The sequence below is a fragment of the Ranitomeya imitator genome, chromosome 2 (assembly GCF_032444005.1).
Source record: "Ranitomeya imitator isolate aRanImi1 chromosome 2, aRanImi1.pri, whole genome shotgun sequence".
Classification (NCBI taxonomy): Eukaryota; Metazoa; Chordata; class Amphibia; order Anura; family Dendrobatidae; genus Ranitomeya; species Ranitomeya imitator.
The window spans coordinates 133,681,467-133,703,654 of NC_091283.1; the positions used below are offsets into that span (position 1 = coordinate 133,681,467).

Below are 22,188 nucleotides of genomic sequence, written 5' to 3' on the forward strand. Positions count from 1 at the left end.
ACCGACCCCTGTTTTGCGATCGCCGGTAATTAACTGTTTACCGGCGACCGCAAAAAAAAAAAGTAAAGTGTAATTCTCTGTCCTCTGATGTGATCGCACATCAGAGGACAGAGAAATAGGGGGATTCGGGGACCCTATCATACTCACCTGTGTCCCTGGATCCTCCTGCTGCTCCTCCTGGCCGCCAGCAGAAGAAAATGGCGGGCGCATGCGCAGTGCGCCCACCATCTGTCTCCATCTGCCGGCCTGCAGGAGAACAGCAGTTGGGGCTAAAATTAGGGGTAGGGTTAGGGTTAGAGGTAGGGTTAGGGCTAGGGTTGGGGCTAAATTTAGGGTTAGGGTTGGGGCTAAATTTAGGGTTAGGGTTGGGGCTAAATTTAGGGTTAGGCTTCTTTCACACTTACGTCGGTACGGGGCCGTCGCAATGCGTCGGCCCGACATACCGACGCACGTTGTGAAAATTGTGCACAACGTGGGCAGCAGCTGTAGTTTTTCAACGCATCCGCTGCCCAATCTATGTCCTGGGGAGGAGGGGGCGGAGTTACGGCCACGCATGCGCGGTCAGAAATGGCGGATGCGACGTACAAAAAAACGTTTCATTGAACTTTTTTTGTGCCGACGGTCTGCCAAAACACAACTGAATCAGTGCACGACTGACGCGACGTGTGGCCATCCGTCACGATCCGTCGGCAATACAAGTCTATGGGCAAAAAACGCATCCTGCGGGCACATTTGCAGGATCCGTTTCTTGTCCAAAACGACGGATTGCGACGGAATGCCAAATGACGCAAGTGTGAAGGTAGCCTTAGGGTTAGGGTTGGGGCTAAAGTTAGGGCTAGGGTTGCGGCTAAAGTTAGGGTTAGAGTTGGGATTAGGGTTAGGGTTTGGATTAGGGTTGGTATTAGGGTTAGGGTTGGCATTAGGGTTACGCTTGGGATTAGGGTTAAGGTTAGGGTTGTGATTAGGGGTGTATTGGGATTAGCGTTAGGTTTGAGGTTAGGGTTGAGATTAGGATTAGGGGTGTGTTGGATTTCGGGTTTTGATTAGGGTTATGGTTAGGGTTGACATTAGGGTTGTTTTGGGGTAAGGGTTGTGATTATGGTTAGGGTTAGTGATTAGGATTATGGATCAGGTTGGGATTAGGGTTAGGGGTGTGTTGGGGTTAGGGTTGGAGCTAGAATTGGGGGGTTTCCACTGTTTAGGTACATCAGGGGGTCTCCAAACACGACAGCCAATTTTGCGCTCAAAAAGTCAAATGGTGCTCCCTCCCTTCTGAGCTCTTTTTTTTTTTTAATTTAAATAGATTTTTATTAACAATATATAAAAAAAAAAAGGAGAACAACAGAATGCCATTTACATTGCATTATATCAGATACACATTTTCTTACTTTAATAAACCCCAACATTACCCCAACTACCCCCCTCCCCCATAAGACAGCTCAGTCTCAATCTCCACCCCACCGAGGCATTATCTGCCTCTTGTAATTTATCCTCTTCCAGGTCTTAGGAAACACGACGCCTATACTCCTCAATCCAAATCAAGCCAAGGAGACCATATTTTATTAAAGAGTTCTATTTTCCCCCTTTTACTGTACACCCCCTTTTCCAATTTTAGACCATGTTGAACATATTGGAGAAATTCCCTTCTCACAGGTGGTTCCGCGTTTATCCAATTTCGTGCTATTACTTTCCTGGCCATGTAGAGTAGCCTAGCAATTGCAATCTTCCAAGTATTGTCAACTCCAATTTCTTCCACATATCCCAGCACACATACTATCGGGTCTCTGACAACTCTGCACTTATACGCTGCTTCAACTCGGCTCAAAACCACCACCCAAAAGGCAGCCAGTCTCGGACACGTCCACATCATGTGATATATTCCTGCCTTCTCACTCGCACACCTCGGACACCCAGAATTGGCACGCAATCCCGCTTTGTATAACACTTCCGGAGATTTATATACCCTATGCAAAATGTATAGCTGCGAGAGCCTATATGGTTCACTCAAGGATAGTCGCGGAACCCACTCCATCACCGATTCCCAGGTTTCATTTTCCATCGGCCCCACTTCTCTCTCCCACTTAGCTCTCGCCTTTATAGGGAAATCTAGCAGAAATGTGTGCATAAGGTCCTTATACAGAGTGGAAATAACTCCCCTTGTAGTACCCTCACCACACACATACTCCAACACTATATCATCTTGAACCCTGATATCAGCCTTCTTATTCTGAGCTCTAAAGGCATGTCTCATCTGCGCATACTGATATTCCCCTGTGGATCGCAAACCAAATTCTTCCTGCAATTGGGAAAAGGACTTCAGCTCCTGCTGCTGGATTATCTGGTGAACAAAGCAAATTCCCTTATTCTGCCATTCCATCAATCCTCCCAGGGCCTCAAAATCCTTTAAGTTGTGGTTAGACCATATCGGTGTGAATTTAGTCAACCCTGTAACCCCACGAATCTGCCTTAATCTATTCCATAATTTACGAATCAGGAACAGGGTTGGGTATATTTTCCCCAGCGCGCCCAATGAGCCATCCTCCAAACACCTGGCCATCGGTCGTCGGTCCGTCACCTCTTCCAATAGCTGTTGTACTGCACTGGATGACGCCCCTCGCGCCCAGCCCTTCAAATGCTGGCTCTGGGCCGCAAGGAAGTATATTTCCGGGTTGGGCAAAGCCAAACCACCATCTTCCTTGGGTCGTTGAAGCGTCTCCAAGCTAATACGTGGATATTGTCTACCCCATATCAAACTTCTAAAGAGGGCATTAATCTGCCTGAACTTCCCCCGAGGGATCCAAATTGGTGCGTTATGCAGAACATAAAGAATTTTGGGCATAAGGACCATTTTAATAAGGTTTACCCTACCGACGACCGATAGATGTAGCTTATTCCAGGCGTCTACCTTTGCCTTGAGTACCCCCATAACAGGAGTCAAATTTCTTTGCAGAAACTCCGCCACCGGCACCGAAATCCATATTCCAAGATATTTAAATTGGGAAACCACCTTCAGCCTCTCATCCCCAACATCCTCACTCACATTCTCTCCTACGTCATCCACTCTAAAAAGAACCGTCTTATCCCAATTAATTGTTAGTCCCGACACAGTACCAAATCTCTCAACAATTTCAACGGCCCCTCTTAGTGAATTGTCTGGATCCTCCAGGAACAGCAAAACATCATCCGCATATAACGCTATTTTTTCCTCTACTTTGCCATACCTAAACCCAGGGACCCCATCCGACTGCCGAATCTTAGCAGCAAGAGGCTCCCTTCTGAGCTCTGCCGTGCGCCCAAACAGTGGGTTACCCCCACATATGGGGCATCAGCGTACTCGGGATAAATTGGACAACAACTTCTGGGGTCCAATTTCTCTTGTTACCCTTGTGAAAATAAAAACTTGGGGGCTACAAAATCTTTTTTGTGGAAAAATATATATATATATATATATTTTTTTTTTTATGACTCTGCATTATAAACTTCTGTGAAGCACTTGGGCATTCAAAGTTCTCACCACACATCTATATAAGTTCCTTGGGGGGTCTAGTTTCCAAAACGGGGTCACTTGTGGGGGGTTACTACTGTTTAGGTACATCAGGGGCTCTGCAAACGCAACATAACGCCCACAGACCATTCTATCTAAGTCTGCATTCCAAAACGGCGCTCCTTCCCTTCCGAGCTCTGCCGTGCGCCCAAACAGTGGTTTACCCCCACATATGGGGCATCAGCGTACTCAGGATAAATTGGACAACAACTTTAGTGGTCCAATTTCTCCTGTTACCCTTGTGAAAATAAAATCTTGGGGGCTACAATATCTTTTTTGTGAAAAAAAAATTATGTTTTATTTTCACGACTCTGCATTCTAAACTTCTGTGAAGCACTTGGGCATTCAAAGTTCTCACCACACATCTAGATAAGTTCCTTGGGGGGTCTAGTTTCCAAAATGGGGTCACTTGTGGGGGGTTACTACAGTTTAGGTACATCAGGGGCTCTGCAATCGCAACATAATGCCCACAGACCATTCTATCAAAGTCTGCATTCCAAAAAGGCGCTCCTTCCCTTCCGAGCTCTGCCGTGCGCCCAAACAGTGGTTTACCCCCACATATGAGGTACCAGCATACTCAGGACAAATTGGACAACAACTTTTGGGGTCCAATTTTTCTTGTTACCCTTGTGAAAATAAAAACTTGGGGGCTAAAACATCTTTTTTGTGGAAAAAGAAAATATTTTTTATTTTCACGACTCTGCATTATAAACTTCTGTGAAGCACTTGGGCATTCAAGGTTCTCACCACACATCTAGATAAGTTCCATGGGGGGTCTAGTTTCCAAAATGGGGTCACTTGTGGGGGATTTCTACTGTTTAGGCACATCAGGGGCTCTCCAAACGCGACATGGCGTCCGATCTCAATTCCAGCCAATTCTACATTGAAAAAGTAAAACGGCACTCTTTCTCTTCCAAGCTCTGCGGTGCGCCCAAACAGTGGTTTACCCCCACATATTGGGTATCGACGTACTCAGGAGAAATTGCACAACTTTAGTGGTCTAATTTCTCCTGTTACCCTTGTGAAAATAAAAATTTGTGGGCGAAAAGATCATTTTTGTGTAAACAAAAGCGATTCTTTATTTTCACGGCTCTACGTTATAAACTTCTGTGAAGCACTTGGGGGTTCAAAGTGCTCACCACACATCTAGATAAGTTCCTTAAGGGGTCTAGTTTCCAAAATGGTGTCACTTGTGGGGAGTTTCCACTGTTTAGGCACATCAGGGGCTCTCTAAACGTGACATGGCGTCCGATCTCAATTCCAGCCAATTCTGCATTGAAAAAGTCAAATGGCGCTCCTTCACTTCTAAGTTCTGCGGTGCGCCCAAACAGTGGTTTACCCCCACATATGGGGTATTGGCGTATTCAGGAGAAATTGCATAACAAAATTTATGGTTACATTTCTGTTTTTACACTTGTGAAAATAAAAAAAATGGTTCTGAATTAAGATGTTTGCAAAAAAAAGTTAAATGTTCATTTTTTCCTTCCACATTGTTTCAGTTCCTGTGAAGCACGTAAAGGGTTAATAAACTTCTTGAATGTGGTTTTGAGAACCTTGAGGGGTGTAGTTTTTAGAATGGTGTCACACTTGGGTATTTTCTATCATATAGACCCCTCAAAATGAGTTCAAATGTGATGTGGTCCCTAAAAAAAATGGTGTTGTAAAAATGAGAAATTGCTGGTCAACTTTTAACCCTTATAACTCCCTAACAAAAAAAAATTTTGTTTCCAAAATTGTGCTGATGTAAAGTAGACATGTGGGAAATGTTATTTATTAACTATTTTTCGTGACATATCTCTCTGGTTTAAGGGCATAAAAATACAAAGTTTGAAAATTTTCGTCATATTTCCGTTTTTTTCATAAATAATCGCAAGTAATATCGAAGAAATGTTACCACTAACATGAAATACAATATGTCACGAAAAAACAGTCTCTGAATCAGCGGGATCCGTTGAAGCGTTCCAGAGTTATAACCTCATAAAGTGACAGTGGTCAGAATTGCAAAAATTGGCCTGGTCATTAAGTACCAAATTGGCTCTGTCACTAAGGGGTTAAGAATAATCTGTCTGATTGCACATATTTCTTTACGATGATGGAGATTATCATCATTTTAAACACAGAGGATGCGGTGGCCGTGTACACACTCAGACAAATCCTGACATACCGACATCTGGCCAATAACGAAGTATACTGTTCTGTATATTTTTGTTCTCACTGAACATCAAGAGACCATAAGAATTATGAATCTTTTGGCACATGCATAACCTAACTGTGATGGAATAATTTGATATTAAAAAATACATTTTTTTTTTCTGCAGTACCTCCTTGAAAATAGCCGGATGGTGAACATTTTCACTGACCTTTATTACCTGACCTTCGTTCAAGAACTAAATAAGATTTTGACTTCGTGGCATCACAAGCTGACACCCAGTAGTAAGTAATGGGGCTTAAGACATCAGTAATCGTTCTACCTGGCACACAGCTTGTGTGTAGTTTCGGGGAGGGGGAGTCAGATAAAATCTGTGCTGGGTTATACAGATCAGAGGCTTATACCTGACATGTGGCCAATTTCAGGGTTGATATTCTCTCGAGTGGAAGAAGAACATCTGTGGGACTGTAAACAACTGGGTGTGTACTCCCCCTACGTCCTCCTGAACACACTTATGTTTTTTAATACCAAATTCTTTGGCCTGCGTACCGCAGAGGAGCATATGCAGCTGTCCTTTACCAATCTTGTTAGACATTCCCGCAAGTGCACAACCAGCAGAGGACCTGCCAAAGTAGTGAGCATCCGATACTATCCTCCTACAAAACAGAAGAAGGGCAGAGGTATGTTGGGTTCACCTGGGCTTCACAATTACATAGGCTGGTGGATATATTTTTTATTTGAATAGCTTGTGTGTCTGGGGTCGTGCGTGCGTGTCTGGGGTCGTGCGTGCGTGTCTGTGTGTTTGTTTCTATATATACCATATACAGTGCAATTGTGTTAGGCAGGTGTGGAAAAAAATGCTGCAAAGTAAAAATATTTTCAAAAATAGGAGAGTTAATAGTTTATTTTAGCAATTAACAAAATGCAAATTGAGGGAATGAAAGAAAAATCTAGATTAAATGAATATTTGATGAGACTGCCCTTTGTCTTCAACACTGCCTCACTTCTTGGTACTGTTTGGACAAAGTCAGAGTTTGTAGGGTTACAGTCAGTCATGCTTGAAAAACATCTCTTTAGACAGACCTATCCCTATCACCTTACTAATAGTGATGAGCGAATATACTCGTTACTCGAGATTTCCCGGCAATGAAAACTAAATCTCCGAGCACTAAAAAATACTCGGAGGACACCCGAGCGTGCTCGGGGAAATCTCGAGTAACGAGTATATTCGCTCATCACTACTTACTAACCTAACTCTTCCCTGTTCCCTCTTTGTAAATGTTCCTCCTGATCTGGTCCCTCCTCTTCATCGGTCTCCACGTCCTCCATGCGCCCAGTAGCACTTGGTAACTGTACCTAGACAGATCCTGGCTAGTGACCGGATCACGCAGCGTTATACCATAACCCCTATTTATTATAATGATGGCTGGACCGTACAAGGACGAGCACTTTATACCTAGTGTGTCCCCCTCCCCATTTTCTTGAAGATTGATTACCGTTTCTTGTGAGCAGGACCCTCACTCCTCCTGTAACTGATGAACTGTGTTACTCTAATGTCTTTATTGTCTGTACATGTCCCTGCTTAATTGTGAAGTGCTGCAGAATATGTTTGTGCTATAGAAATAAAATTATCATTATTATAACCAAATATACCAAGCAAGTGATAATGATCATTTTCATATGTAGGTTGAATTAACTAACTGAAACAGAAATGGCTGTGTAGGAGGCTTTAAATTGGGTGAGGAACCAAGAAAGTCTGCTACAAAAGTGAGGTTGTGGAAGACCATTTCATGCCACAGATTCTACAGCAAGGCTTAGCCATGGTTACTTCTCTTTTGAAATTAGACTATGTCCATCAGTGCCATCAGCTCAGAACTCTCAGTAACTACCGGGACCCAGCTGCACCCATCTACTATTTGGAGAAGTTTGGGGCAGAAGTGGTCTTCACGGAAACAAGACCATACTTTCAACATGGTAACATGGCCATAAAAAACTCAGCTATACACTTAAAACGTAAGAACTGGGGAGCAGAAAATTGGCAGCATGTGCTCTGAACTAAGGAGTCAAAATGTAAAATATTTGGCTGCACCAGAAGGCAGGTTGTTTGGTGAAGAGCTGGAATTAGCACAGTAATGAGTGTCTGCTGGTAACCATGAAGCATGGGGGAGGTTCCCTGCAAGCTTAGGCTGCTTTCACACTAGCGTCGTTTGGGATACGACGCAATGCGTCGTTTTGGGGAAAAAACGCATCCTGCAAAGTTGTCTGCAGGATGCGTTTTTTCCTTATAGACTAACATTGCGGCGCATTGCCACACGTCGTGCGACGATATAATTCCACATGTGTTAATTCATAGCTTTGATGCCTTCAGTGTGAATGTACAATTTTCATAGTCATGAAAATACAGAAAAATCATAACTGAGAAGGTGTGTCCGAACTTTAGGTCTGTACTGTAGGTCTGATCTTATCGTCCAGTCTGTCTGGGAGATTACATGAGAGATAGAGATACAAGATATGTGTTTAGTTCTCCAAGATGTTTGGGACAACCTTTCTGCTAAGTTCCCTCAAAAACTGTGTGTAAATATACCTAGAAGAACTGATGGTGTTATGAAGACCAAAGCTGGTCACACCAACTATTGATCCCACCTACATCTCTGTTTTGTTCATTCTATTTGAATTTTGCTTGACAACAATAAAGTAATAGCACTTCTATTTCTGAAAGCGTTCTTACTCTGCAGCATTTTTTCACACCCGCCTAGAACTTTTGCACAGGACTATATATTTGCATTGTATGAACAAATTGAATTATGTTCTTTATATTTGCCTTCATCCCTGCTCTTCCGAGCTGGTGGCACCATGTGAATGACTTTTCTTTGTTCCTCTGCCCCCAAGAAAGTTTAGGTAAGCGAAAACGTGACGATGATCAGCAACCATTATTGGAGCAGCATGAGAATAAGATGAACCCTCTCCGGTGCCCTGTCAAGTTTTATGAGTTTTACCTTTCTAAATGGTATGACTTCTGAACACAAATGGTCTATAGCACACTGGCAAATCTGCACCTGATAAATGTAGCTTTTATATGGACTTTTATGGCTGTGCTACCACAACTACTCCGGTCTACGGACTCTACTTTGGCTCCTTTTAAAGCCATTCTCCAGCATTAGCTAGTTCTGTGGCTCGTACATTTGCATATATTGCATTTTGTTGCCTTTCCCCCTAGACAGCTGGAACAGGTTGTCAAAAAAAATGTCCTATACCCTTCCTTGGTCCTTACTTTCCTCAGTCGTAATGGACCTAAACGGTAAACCACTGTCACTCATGTTACAACATGTATTGTTATGGCATATCATTAGGATATGATGGGGAGATCTCATTTCCAGCCTCAGAGATATTGGAAAGCTATGTAGGATCCCTGTGTGGCCTATTTAAAAAAAAAAAAAATGTTCTCATTCACTTTATGCAGTTAATAGCCCTCTGTGTCTGTACTGTTACATACTTAGGCAGTTAACTGGTTCATGCAGCTTTACATGAACACCCGAGCCTTACACTATAGCTAGTCCGAATAACTATAGCATTTGTTATCATCCACCTCTCGTGTCTCCCCTTTTCCTCATAGTTTGTAAGCTTGCGAGCAGGGCCCTCATTCCTCCTGGTATCTGTTTTGAACTGTATTTCTGTTATGCTGTAATGTCTATTGTCTGTACAAGTCCCCTCTATAATTTGTAAAGCGCTGCGGAATATGTTGGCGCTATATAAATAAAAATTATTATTATTATTATTATGTATATGTATGTTCATGTTGTGTTTTTTTTTTGTTGCACTTCATTTTATTTAAAGAAGCACTTCTCCTCCCATCAAGGTTTTTATCTTTGTAATATATTGCCAGCATCATATTATATGGCACTGTGTACTTAAAATAGCTCATTTTGCCTTTCTACCCAGATAATGCTTCTCTTTTCTCTGCTCTGTGTAGAAACAGGAAGTCTCTTGTCCCTGCATTTATCATCCTCATCTTCACCTCCTAACCCAGCTGATCCGCTCCTCCCCCCCAGCCAGGGATTTTTGCAGTTACTTATGACTCACAAGGAAAATTGACCTCCTGTTTCTACATAGAGCTTAGAAGGATTCAGTTCAGTGTTTAATCACATGATGTCATAGACCTAATGGAATACAGAGGAATTATCTGGGTACAAAAGCAAAATGAGCAATTGTAAATATACAGTGCTGTGTAATATGTTGACTGCAGTATATTAAAGGGCACCTGTCACCCCGAAAATCGTGGGTGAGGTAAGCCCACCGGCATCAGGGGCTTATCTGCAGCATTCTGTAATGCTGTAGATAAGCCCCCGATGTTACCTGAAAAAGGAGAAAAAGACGTTATATTATGCTCACCCAGGGGCGGTCCCGCTGCTGGTCCGGTCGGATGGGCGTCTCCAGTCCGCTGCGGCGCCTCCTATCTTCTTTCCATGACGTCCTCTTCTGATCTTCAGCCACGGCTCCGGCACAGGCGTACTTTGCTCTGCCCTCTTGAGGGCAGAGGATAGTACTGCAGTGCGCAGGCGCTGGAAAGGTCAGAGGCCCGGCGCCTGCACACTGCAGTACTTTGTCTGCCCTCAACAGGGCAGAGCAAAGTACGCCTGCGCCGGAGCCGTGGCTGAAGATCAGAAGAGGACGTCATGGAAAGAAGATGGGAGGCGCCGCAGCGGACCGGAGACGCCCATCCGACCTGACCAGCAGCGGGACCGCCCCTGGGTAAGTATAATCTTACGTCTTTTTCTCCTCTTTCAGGTAACATCGGGGTCTTATCTACAGCATTACAGAATGCTGCAGATAAGCCCCTGATGCCGGTGGGATTACCTCACCCGCGATTTTCGGGGTGACAGGTTCCCTTTAAGAGGATACAAATTTTGATGGGAGGAGGAGGAAGGCTTCTTGCACTGGCAATTGAATTTGTTTTCACTCTTATTTTTTTTTTTTTGTCCCATTTGTACAGCCCTGAAAATCTTCGAAACCATGCGGACGTATTCTACCTGCAGCCCGTGCGATCATGTGTGGCAGAATCTCCTCTTTGGTACTCTGTTATTCCAATGGACAAAAACATGTTGCAGAGTATGCTGAGCCGTATTCTAGCAGTGAGAGAGGTGTATGAAGAACAGTTACGAGGGGGCAGTATAGGCGAGGACACTGATTAAATGGACTCACGGGTGGGGAGAACAATGACAAAGCTGTAATGGATTGTGAGCTCACCAGTCATGACATTCTGAACTTCAAGACCAATGGAGAAGACAATGGACTTCAGTTTTGGAATTCATCTACTACCACATATTCGAGCACAAAATAGTGCTGGACACTCTTTCCCACCTCACCTTACCGAAAGCTTTGTGTTGGAGTGATCTGTCAGTGTTCTGTCCTCCCATCTTTTACATCATAGGAAGGCAGTGACGGAGGGAGTGAGCTGCTGATTTTTGTGGATTTTTTTAGATGCAGTTGAATTAGGGCCAATAGGACCAGCATCATGGAGAACTTCCTTTCCATCCGATACATAGTAGGGTTTCCTGCTGCTGATTCACATTATCCCACCTGTCGGTGCATTTACTTACACCGTATATCCTCTTCCTTCCTATGAGTTTTCTAATTTGGGGTTCCTTCATACATCCTCACTGACAGGCCTAGAACTGAAACAATAAGATCATTATTGTTTCAGGTTAAGATATTTAACTAACTTCTTCCAAATCATCGCATCTATTTTGGAGCTGATGCTCCTTCTTCCCAATGATAGTCCTCACTTAAAACTTTCCGCCGTCTCTTGGTTTCTCACTCACTTTGTAATTCTACCATTGGCCAGCAAGTGTCCTTGTAACTCCACATTAACTTTCAGAAAAGACAGGGTGTGAACGTCTGCAGTCTTCATAACGGGAGAGCCTGAATTGCCTTCTTTCAAGCTTTTGTGTCGTCATAGTTGACCAATATCCTTTCAAGGCAATTTTATGTTAAAAGGACACTGGGTTTTTTTTGGAAATGAAAATTGGGCTTTTTTTTTCTTTGTGTGTGAAAGATAAATATTTTTTTCTTCTGACATTTTTTTTTTTTTTATCTTGTTCAATGGTTTGGCTGCTTCTCAAATATGTACATACAGTTTTTATGCATTTGCCCTTAGCACTCGCCCCATGTTCTCAATTGTCATGTGCTAGGTCCTGGACAGCCCTGTTTGTGGGAAAGTTTCATTGAAAATAAAGATTTTAATTTCCTTTGTGAGTGGATATGCCTTTCCTGTAAAAGTGTCGGAACTAGCCAGTGTTGGCCACAGCTACTCTACCAAGCCTATCCATGTCTGGCTACAGAATGTGGAATCTTTTCAACTATCGTAAGTTTTGTGGTGAGATGTTCTAAAACTGCCCGATGTCTGCTGCTGCCCACCCACCGGTTTGTGTAGACCCCAGTGTACATTCAGCTGCTGTCATCACACAAATGCATCTCCCAAAATAAAGTCCAGAAGAAGCTGTGCCTGGACACTTCGCTGTACAACTAAATTACTGGAGAATCTGATATATCACTTGATGGACGACAGCAGCGCTACTTTGGCTACTAAATGTGTCTGAGACCTCCAGCACTGATTAAACCTCCAACATGGAGGAAGGAAGGAATCCGTCACAACCATCCTATGTCAAAATCCAGTTTATTTATTAAAAACCAAGATCCAAGGAAACCGTGATTGAACTGGGGGCTGTATGGTATGAAGAAAGTGACAGGATGGCATCCATATTGTGAATCAGTGTGGCGATTGTACACCAGATCAAGTCTCGATTTGCTTTTGACCTGACCGAATGCCCGTTTAGTGTTGTGCCTGCTTTAACCCCTGTCTGCAAATCTGTGATGGTGTGCCGTGGACGCCAACTGCCGGATAATAAGGTGGTATTGCCAGAACTCTCTCTTCTGTACACAGATGTTTCAACAATGCCAAGTGTTACACTACCAGTGAGTATACGATCAAGAAAGGAAACTTGGTTGCTGGGTTTACTGGATGTAAATTTCAAGTTATAGTTCTTGAAATTGAGATAATGGATGAAATCTGGAACCAATGATTGCTCCCCAACCCACGCAAAAAGGAAACAGTCTACAAAACGACCAAACCACGCACTGTTAGAAATAAATTGGGTTACGGTGAGTGAACGTGCTGGGATAAGGTGTTATCTGAGGATGCTCAGGTGCTAACCAAGTGCCTTCGACGTGCTCGAATACTATGTTCGAGTCCCTGCGGCTTCGTGTCTCACGGCTGTTCGATTTCCGCGAGACATGCAGACACGGGGACTCGACATATTTTTCAAGCAAGCCGAACTCGCTCAGTTAGCACACGAGCATGCTCAGATAACACCTTATCCCAGCACGTTCACTCATCACTATATACGATCAGAAAAAATAAAACACCACTCCCACCAAGCCATAAACACACCAGCTTTTATACGATTTCCTTGGATCCTTGTTTTTAATGGCTTGTGAATAAACTGGATTTTAACGTTGGATGGTTGTGCCGGATTACTTCCTCCTGTTCATGGCTGTGCCTCCTCAGCAGAAGCAGCACCCTCCATGTGTATCTCCATCCTGGACATCCATTACCATCCATTTTCTCTAAACTATCGACATATATTAGTGCAAGACATTTATTGTGATATTAGTGCGATCGAGGCAAAGGCAGGAAAAACAGAAGGTGTTTGGCGGAGATACAATCACTTATGATAGAAAATGTAAATTTGACTTTCTCCAAATAGAATATCCTGTTATCTGTTCTCACCACGTCCTTCTCCTTTATTCTGGATATTTGTTTCTGTGAACATAATCGTATACACAGCCTTTTACACACACGGCCTCTCCCATCCACGCCCGGAGCGCTTCCATTACCTACACCGTTTATTGCATCTGACGGCCTGGCACATTGTAGCTCTGCGCAGCCACTATGAAGCTATATGTATGCCGGAATAATAATGCTGGGCTGCAGCAGAGCATTTTATTCTGTGGAAATGTTAAATACGCATAATTAAGACAAAACCTATGACTTTGGTTTTCTGTGGTCATGTACATTTTTTTCTTTAGTTAAGGTCATGAACTTTTTCGCATAAATTGTATTAAGACAAATGTCATTAATATCATGTGTGCATCTGTGTTTTTTTAATGGTTTTTGAAGTTTTTTTTTTTATTTTTTGTTATTTTCTTCTTCATGCTAAAAGCAGAATCTGTGACTTTTATCCTAAAATACACAAATTTCTCTGGTCCAAGGGACATATTCAGATTGTGCCAAGCCCAGAAGCTGCAATAAAACTTAGAGAGGTTGTGCAGTCTTCTGCTAAAAGTTTGCAAACTTCTGATGCCACGTACACACGTTGCGGAAAGTGGTGTGGATTTTTCCCGACTGATTTTGGTAAATCCGCAGGTAAACCGCACTGCGGATTACCTGCGGAATTACCGCAATTTTTTGGCTGATTTTGTGGGGATTCCACCTGCGGTTTTACACCTGCGGATTCCTGTTATGGAGCAGGTGTAAACCGCTGCGGAATCCACACAAAGAATTGACATGCTGCTGAATAAACAACGCTACGTTTCCACGTGTTTTATTTCCGCAGCATGTGCACTGTGGATTTTGCTTTACATAGGTTTACATGGTACTGTAAACTCATGGAAAACTGCTGCGAATCCGCAGCAAAATCCACAACGTGTGCACATACCTTGAATCCTCACATTGCAAGCACCACACGGTGTCAAGATTGCAGACACAAGAGAGCACAGTGAGGCCAAAAATACTCTGTTGTAAAAAAAAATCACAGTAATAAGCAAGTGCTAGTCAAAAGATGGGAAAAAAGGGTATTTAGTTGATACGTTTTTTTGCAAAAAAATGTATACTAAGCTGCTCCACCAATCGTCAAGGTATACCCATATAGAGCAGTCCTATCTAATGTATGTAATCCCTATCTGATGTATTTAAAAACCTGATCATCTGTATAGTACCTGTATAAGCAGGGTTCAGAGAGGGAATATCCATGTGGACATGCTGGATGGAACAGCTTTAGTGCAAATGACCCATAAGGAGTGGTGGACTCCCCAGTCTTGTAGAAACAAGAGAACAATTATAGAACCAGAAACACATGGGCTACTTGCAAATTGAACAAGTCTGTAGGAACATGTCCACACACCAAGTAGCCCATGTGTTTCTGGTTCACGGTGTCAAGATTGCCTGGTGATGCTTCTGCGAGCGGGTGGTCACGTGACTGCAATTAGGCGATTTGCATACTTCCTCACATTCTGACTAGACTTGCTCAACCTCATGCAGTTCACTCCTATTATGTGATGACAAGCTTGTCTACTCGGCACGTGACTGTATGTATGCAAACTGCATACGTAGACTTATTGCAGACTTTAAGCAGAAAACCTGACAACCACTTTAAAGAGGTCTTACCTTCTGAGATTTTATGATATCAAATGTACATTCCAAAAGATTTAATATGTTGGGAGTCTTAGAAATGGAACCAGCACCCATAGGAATGATGGAAGTCCCTATGCCCACCTGTTTACAGTCTAGAATAGATTGTTATTAGTGATGCGCGAATGTGCTGGCATAAGGTGTTATCGGAACTTGCTCAGGTACCAACCGAGTGTCTTGGGCATGCTGGAATAATATATTCGAATCCCTGCACTTGCATGTGTTGTGTATGTTTGACAGCTGCAACACAAGGGATCCCCTGTTTGACAATGCAACACATGGAGGAATTGTCTAACAAACAGCTGTGAGACATGCAGCCGCAGGGACTCGTACATATTCGAGCACGCAGAAGACACTTGGTAAAGTACCTGAGGAAGTTCCGATAACACCTTGGGTATGTGTCCACGTTCAGGATTTGGTCAGGATTTTATGTCCGTATTTGTAAGCCAAAACCAGGAGTGGGTGATAAATACAGAAGTGGTGCATATGTTTCTATTATACTTTTCCTCTAATTGTTCCACTACTGGTTTTGGCTTACAAATACTGACATAAAATCCTGACCAAATCCTGATGCAATCCTGAACGTGGACACATACCCTTATCCCAGCACATTCGCTCATCACTATAATGCTTGCATGCAGCTCTCCACATTGTAGTTTGTGAATTGCTGAAATGAGCACAAATTTACAATTAAGGCTGCCACACACACACGCACATCCGCTGCCATCTCTCCGCTCTCATACCATCATTACAGGAGGGCCATAGAAGTGACCCCATTTTGTCGATCTGTAGGGATCGCAGACTTGGTTGCACAGTGCGCCATTAATTCTATGCTGTGCCTGCTGCCTTCTCACCGCTCCTCCCTGACATGGAATATCCATGTGAGCAGAGACAAGCATGTGTGTCACCAGATAGTTGTGGGCTGCACAGAACGTTGGGTTGCCGCAGGATGCATTCACTTTCTGCAGATCCTCTAGTTTTGTTCTGTTGAATTTTTGCATTTTTTCCCCATTTATTAGTATTCTGATTTTCGGGATTCTGCACACATTCATCAGTTGCTTCGTTCACACAGACAAGACTTGGTGTGTATATAATGCCACAGCCTGTTATTCTTTATACCAGATTGATACCTCGGAGTGGAAGTCGCTTCAGCTAAAATATTTATTGAATGTTATAAATATTTAAATCTCAAGATACTGGTACACAGACGCACTTACTCACTGCTCCATGTCATCAGTACTGTCGCAGGCTGGACACATGAGCAATGCCATTTTCATTGACATCCCCCTTATATGGACCCCTTCACACGGCCAGCACACCGGGCCTTGACCTGGTGCTACTCTGCCTGCTGGTTCTGCTCTGTAGTCTCTGCTGCTCATTCTGATCCAGGTCGCTCCCGCTCTCTAATGCCACATTCATCTCCGGGATACCGTTCCGTTCAACAGCCTGGTTCTCTCGGTTCTGTTTCCTTGCAGCATGGCTGCTATCAATGGCGGATGGAGTATTCTTAGCGGAGGAGAGGGGAAATGGCAGAGATGGACTAAAAGTGGAGCCTTTCTCTGACGGAGAGTAGTGGGGGTAATGTGGAATAATGTGTGTATGGGCAATGCTTCCAGTCTTAGTTGGAACTTTGGGCACTGCCTCGTACTTTGAGCCCGATAGGCCCTGTCTGCACTTGGTGAACCCCAGATAGTAAATCTCAATCAGGTTGAGCAGCAGAGACAAGCACGCTACGGCCAACATGAAGAGAATGAATATGGTCTTCTCTGTAGGACGTGAAATGTAGCAGTTCACGGTGTTAGGACATGGCCACCGGCTACACGTGTAGAGCGGCTGCAGCTGAAACCCGTACAGAAAATATTGTGCCACAATGAATCCTACCTCAAACAAAGTTTTGAAGAGCACATTAAAGACGTACGTGCGCAGCAGCGCCCCTCGCAGACGCACTTTGCCCATTTCATCTTTCAGCGGCTGTTTTGGAGGTTTAGTTGGTTCGAGGAGGAGCTGTTTGTCGCTCTCGGCGGTTTCCTTGCTTTGACGTAACTTCTCCTTTTGCTTCTGCTTTTCCTCCAAGCGTACGAGGTGTAGGATGTGTCCTAGGTAGATGAGAGTCGGAGTGGATACAAAAATAATCTGAAGCACCCAAAAGCGAATGTGTGAGATGGGGAATGTTTTGTCATAGCACACGTTCTGACAACCAGGCTGTTTGGTGTCGCAGGTGAATCCAGACTGCTCGTCTCCCCAAACTTTTTCTGCCGCCGATCCTAAGACGAGGATTCGGAAAATGAAGAGGACCGTCAACCAGACTTTGCCCACGACGGTGGAATGTTCTTGTGCTTTCTCAAGAAGTTTCCCTAACAAGTTCCAGTCTCCCATTTGAGCATTGGTCACATCTCACCCTAGTAAAAAAAAGGAAAAAGTGATCAGTGACGTGTTACTTTTTTGTTCCCTCTGCCAAAATAAAACAAAAAAGGAATCTTCAGTGTTACTTACCTAGAGCAGAACCGAAGCACTGCAGCCGGTGTGTCCTGTTTTAGGGGTCTTCCTGTCTGTCTACCTTCAGAAGATTGGCCTCCGGTCTCATCGCTACCCTCTGAACAACCCCCACCCCTCCTGTATTACTTGTTATTTTTAGAGTAGGTTTTTTTTTCTATATATACTTGCTCCGAGCTGTGGAATTTCTAAGCCTCTCCTTCCAGAGCACCTCACAAGTGTCAGCTTTATTTTGCTTACAGTGTCTGTCAAGTAAGGAAGCCTGAGATCCATGTGTTGGTGGTCAGTCACTCATTAGCTCTACCAGCTGGATTTCCTGTATTGTGTCCATTGCTTGCCGCAAATGTTTGTTATATTCCGAAAGGACGAATCTTCAAAGATGGTTAGAAAGCTAAGTGCCCACCTTCATTATTTGCAGAACAAAAATCTGCTGCAAATACTGGAGTGTTGGCAGAAAAAATGCTCTAAAATACGCTGCATTTTTCCATTTGTTTTTTTATGGTTTTTTTTTCCATTTGGGTGAAAAATGAATTGACATGCTGAAGATTTCAAATCTAAAAGAAAAAAAGACGAGTGCATGAGATTTCACAATTCTTATTTGCTTTGCCGAGACGGTAAAACGTTGCTTGGAGAAAAAAAACTTGGTAAAAACGCAACATGTGAACATACCCTAAATATTATTAAATCAAAGATTGTTACAGTATTCATTAATTTATCTGTATATATGAATCTAAGTGTCTGAGATATCGAGGCCTTTATTCACGTGTGTTGGATTCACCTTTGCAAATCTAATATGTACCGGTAGTTCCATTTGTCACTGGGTCCACTTATGCATTAGTTATTATTATTAATATTTATTATTATAGCGCCATTTATTCCATGGCGCTTTACATGTGAGGAGGGGTATACATAATAAAAACAGGTACAATAATCTTGAACAATACAAGTCACAGCTGGTACAGGAGGAGAGAGGACCCTGCCCGCGAGGGCTCACAATCTACAAGGGATGGGTGAGAACAGAGTAGGCGAGTTATATTATTAAATGGGGTTTTCTCCTGTCTGCATGTGTTGCAGCTGTCAAACAGTCAGGAGACATGGGGCCGCGGGGACTCAGACATAGTATTCGAGCACGCTGAAGTCACTTGGTCAGCACATGAGCATGCTCAGATAACACCTTATCCCAGCACGTTCACTCAACACTAGTAGCCACCCTGCAAAGGGTCATGTTGTAGAGGGCTTCTTTCCCAATAACGTGGTTACACTGGGCAATGATGAGGAACAAATATTCATATATCATCATCCCATGTAAATGTGCTTTAGGCCAGGCACAATCTGACAGTATGACTTCAATTCTCTTAAACATTTTGCATCCAAAAACATTTCTGCAACTCTTTGTTGTGGATATTTGATTCCCTTTTTGTCATAAAGTTTGGACCATTTTTTTAACTGTCCATTGACACTTTCAGGAGCCATAATTATGTTTTTGGCTGCATAGTTATGCCTTGTTTTTAAGGGGACAAGTTGTGTTTGTCAGTGGCATCTTATTTGGAGTGCATAAGTCTTATTAATAAACATTGATTACCTCTTTATGGGAAGGAGTATAAACAAAACAATTCATATTGTTTTATTATTTTTGTACAGTTTCTGAAGAAAAAAAAAAAACATTTGTTTTTGGAGGTTGCCTTATTCTGAGAGCCATAGGTTTAGCAATTTTCCATCAGCAGAGCCATACGAGGACTTATTCTTTACAGGGCAAGTTTTTTTGCTGGAACAACTGTACTTTTTAGCGTTACCATTTTTGGGGGTACGGCCTTTGTCAGTCCAAGCATAAACATATACAAGATTTTTTTCTTTCTTTTTTTTTATTTATAGAACTTTACGAGAGCTTGTTTTTTGTGTAACTGGTATTTTGGAATACATATAAGATTTTAATAATTTTTTTAAAATAAATTTTGAGTCAAGAATAGCAAAAACTGAAATTATTTCATAGTTATTCATACTTTTTACTGCGGTTTCCTGTACAAGATGAAATGTGATAGTTTTTTGGTGTTTTTTTTTGTGCTGTTTCTGTTTTACAAGTAATGGAGCAGGGAAAAAACATGTAAAATGGTTCTACTATATTTTTAAATACTGTATCTTGCAGATTGACTTATTAGATATGTACAGTAGTAAAGAATCGGTGCATCAAATGCTGCATTACTAATGTACGGTATGCTATCATTGTTTTTACCCTAAATATCCACTACTACACACCCCTATTTACCTGTAGGTTTATTGACATGCACTCTTATGCAGAAGGGCTGTTGGATTATTTTGTGAAACTTGGCAAGAGAGAACATCAGTAACACCAAAGGTACATAAACCCCGTATTGCATCTGGTAGGAAATGAATGAATCATTATTTGTAATTGGCTCCCCAAGTATTTATTAGAATTTTGAAGTTCACATCATGAGAATCCATCTGTGGATTCTTCCTAGTTGTAGTGCACATTTAAATGGATGGGTGTCTGCCAGTGATGAGGGAACGTGCTGGGATACGGTGTTATCTGAGCATGCTCAGGTGCTAACTGAGTATATTTGGCGTGCTCAAAAAATATGTTCGAGTCCCCACGACTGCATGTCTCACGGCTGTTCAACAATGCAGCACACTTATGCAGGGATTACCTTTTTGTTGCACGCCGTAGTCACCCGGTCATAATGGGCCTTTTGAACAATATTGAAGGTTGTCCAATATTAAGACGTGCGAACATTAGTAATATGGTTCATGGACCATATTAATGGGAACATTGGAGATCTACTGCACCATGAATTTTATATGATGGAATAATGTACATTTTAATCCATGGTCCGTCCAGCTGGATTTTGGAAGGGAAACACCTTCACGCATCCAGAGTAAGCTTACTCTCCCTTATTTTTTCTCGAAAGGAAACTTATGGTATGGTTCATAGTGTGGATCGAAGCACTGACACTCGGCTCTCGCTCGCGGCAGATGAGGTCATTAGCATATTGCATCCAATGTGATTCGCTAATGGGATCCCAGCCTCATGCGGGTTTTAGTAATTGCTTTTCTTCTTACAGCAAGTAAACCACCACAAAACATAAAACTTCGACTTAAAGATATGCTAAGCCCTGGTTCACACGAGTGCAATATAGTCTTATATTACGGCAGCAGATCCCAGATCAGCAACTGGTCTTATGACCTAAACAGCATCATAGGGATCTTTCATACTGTTTGTTCAAGCCTTTAGGTTTGTGATGGGGACAAGATTTGCATCCATAACATGGTGGATACATGTGTCTGCAATACACAGGTTAACGGGAATATATCAGTATGATCATCCCTCCTAAGCCGTCTATATTTGCATGTAGGTCATAGGAACCTGAATAATATGATATCTTGATATTTGCGATCTGATATCACGTTCCAGAGAAATAGACATTTTTTTAAATATGTAAATGAGCTGGTAAGATCTATGGGCCGGACACAGATCTCCCTGAGAAGCTATTGCTTTATTACGCTTTCTATGACCTGCATGCCAATATAGACTGCTTAGGAAGACTGATCCTAGACATAAGTGGTCCAAGGTGCAGGAGTTCATTGATGATGAAGGAAACAGGTCACCTCTGAAGAAGGATACAGAGTCTTTCCAAAACACGTTGTAACGACACAGCTGTCGGGTGACCCGAGACCAGGGGCTCCTTCCCTGTCCCTAACACTAGGGGAGCTCGCCCTGATCTGGGGATACTTCCGATGGCGAAGATGGCTGGGCCTCCGCCCTTGCCTTATCTCCTAAGTTGGTCCACCATCTGTTCTCCTCCCCCACCCAGGGAAGAGGGGCGCTACTGTGCGCCATACTACACCAACCTGACAAACAAGGCAATAAAAACAAGGGTTAACTGAAAACTTCAGGCATACAAAATATTCACTCATATGTAACAGAGGAATGCATTGGGGGGGAGGGATAAGGTAGGGGAATAAACAAAAACAGAGAAGGATAAGATATCACTAGTGTTGAGCATTCTGATACTGCAAATATCGGGTATCGGCCGATATTCGCTGTATCGGAATTCCGATACCGAGTTCCGATACTTTTGCAATATTGGATACCGGAATCGGAAGTTCCCATAGTGCAATGATGCACTATAATGTAGTGTGGGTGGTGCGTGGGCTGAGACTGCGTGTGTGTGTGGGCGGGGTCTGTGCGTGACCGTGGGTGTCTGTGCGTGCCTGCCAGGGGTCTGCGGGCCTGCCGGGGCTCTGTGCGGGCTTCCGGGGGTTTGTGCGAGCTGCCATGGGTCTGCGTGACTGCCGGGGGCTCTGTGCGACCTGCCAGGGGCTCTGTGTGGGCTGCCGAGGGCTCTGTGCGGGCTGCTGGGGCTCTGTGCGTGCCTGCCAGGAGCTCTGTGCGAGCTGCCGGGGGTCTGTGCGGGCTGCCATGGGTCTGCGTGACTGCCGGGGGCTCTGTGCGGGCTGCCGGGGGCTCTGTGCGGACTGCTGGGGTTCTGTGTATGCCTGCCGGGGCTCTGTGCGGGCTGC

General features: G+C 43.4%; 2 protein-coding genes across 3 annotated transcripts in view; one reads left to right on the forward strand and one right to left on the reverse strand.

Moving 5' to 3' along the window:
• ZMYM3 (zinc finger MYM-type containing 3) overlaps nucleotides 1-11,938 on the forward strand; it is a 102,485-nt gene extending 90,547 nt beyond the window's left edge. For both annotated transcript variants that reach the window (XM_069747277.1, XM_069747275.1), the window contains exons 22-25: nucleotides 5,863-5,977; nucleotides 6,119-6,373; nucleotides 8,583-8,700; nucleotides 10,684-11,938. In XM_069747277.1, coding sequence (XP_069603378.1) covers nucleotides 5,863-5,977; nucleotides 6,119-6,373; nucleotides 8,583-8,700; nucleotides 10,684-10,882 — 687 coding nt within the window. In that variant the 3' untranslated portion in view covers nucleotides 10,883-11,938. The remainder of the gene's footprint in view (nucleotides 1-5,862; nucleotides 5,978-6,118; nucleotides 6,374-8,582; nucleotides 8,701-10,683) is intronic.
• Nucleotides 11,939-16,302: 4,364 nt separating this feature from the next.
• On the reverse strand, nucleotides 16,303-17,714 carry LOC138667240 (gap junction alpha-3 protein-like). The gene is made up of 2 exons (XM_069755504.1): nucleotides 17,653-17,714; nucleotides 16,303-17,558 (listed from the first exon to the last, which is right to left on the reverse strand). Exon 2 carries the CDS (start codon nucleotides 17,533-17,535, stop codon nucleotides 16,462-16,464), a length of 1,074 nt encoding a protein of 357 aa, XP_069611605.1. The 5' UTR covers nucleotides 17,536-17,558; nucleotides 17,653-17,714; the 3' UTR covers nucleotides 16,303-16,461.
• Between the last annotated feature and the right edge of the window lie 4,474 nt (nucleotides 17,715-22,188).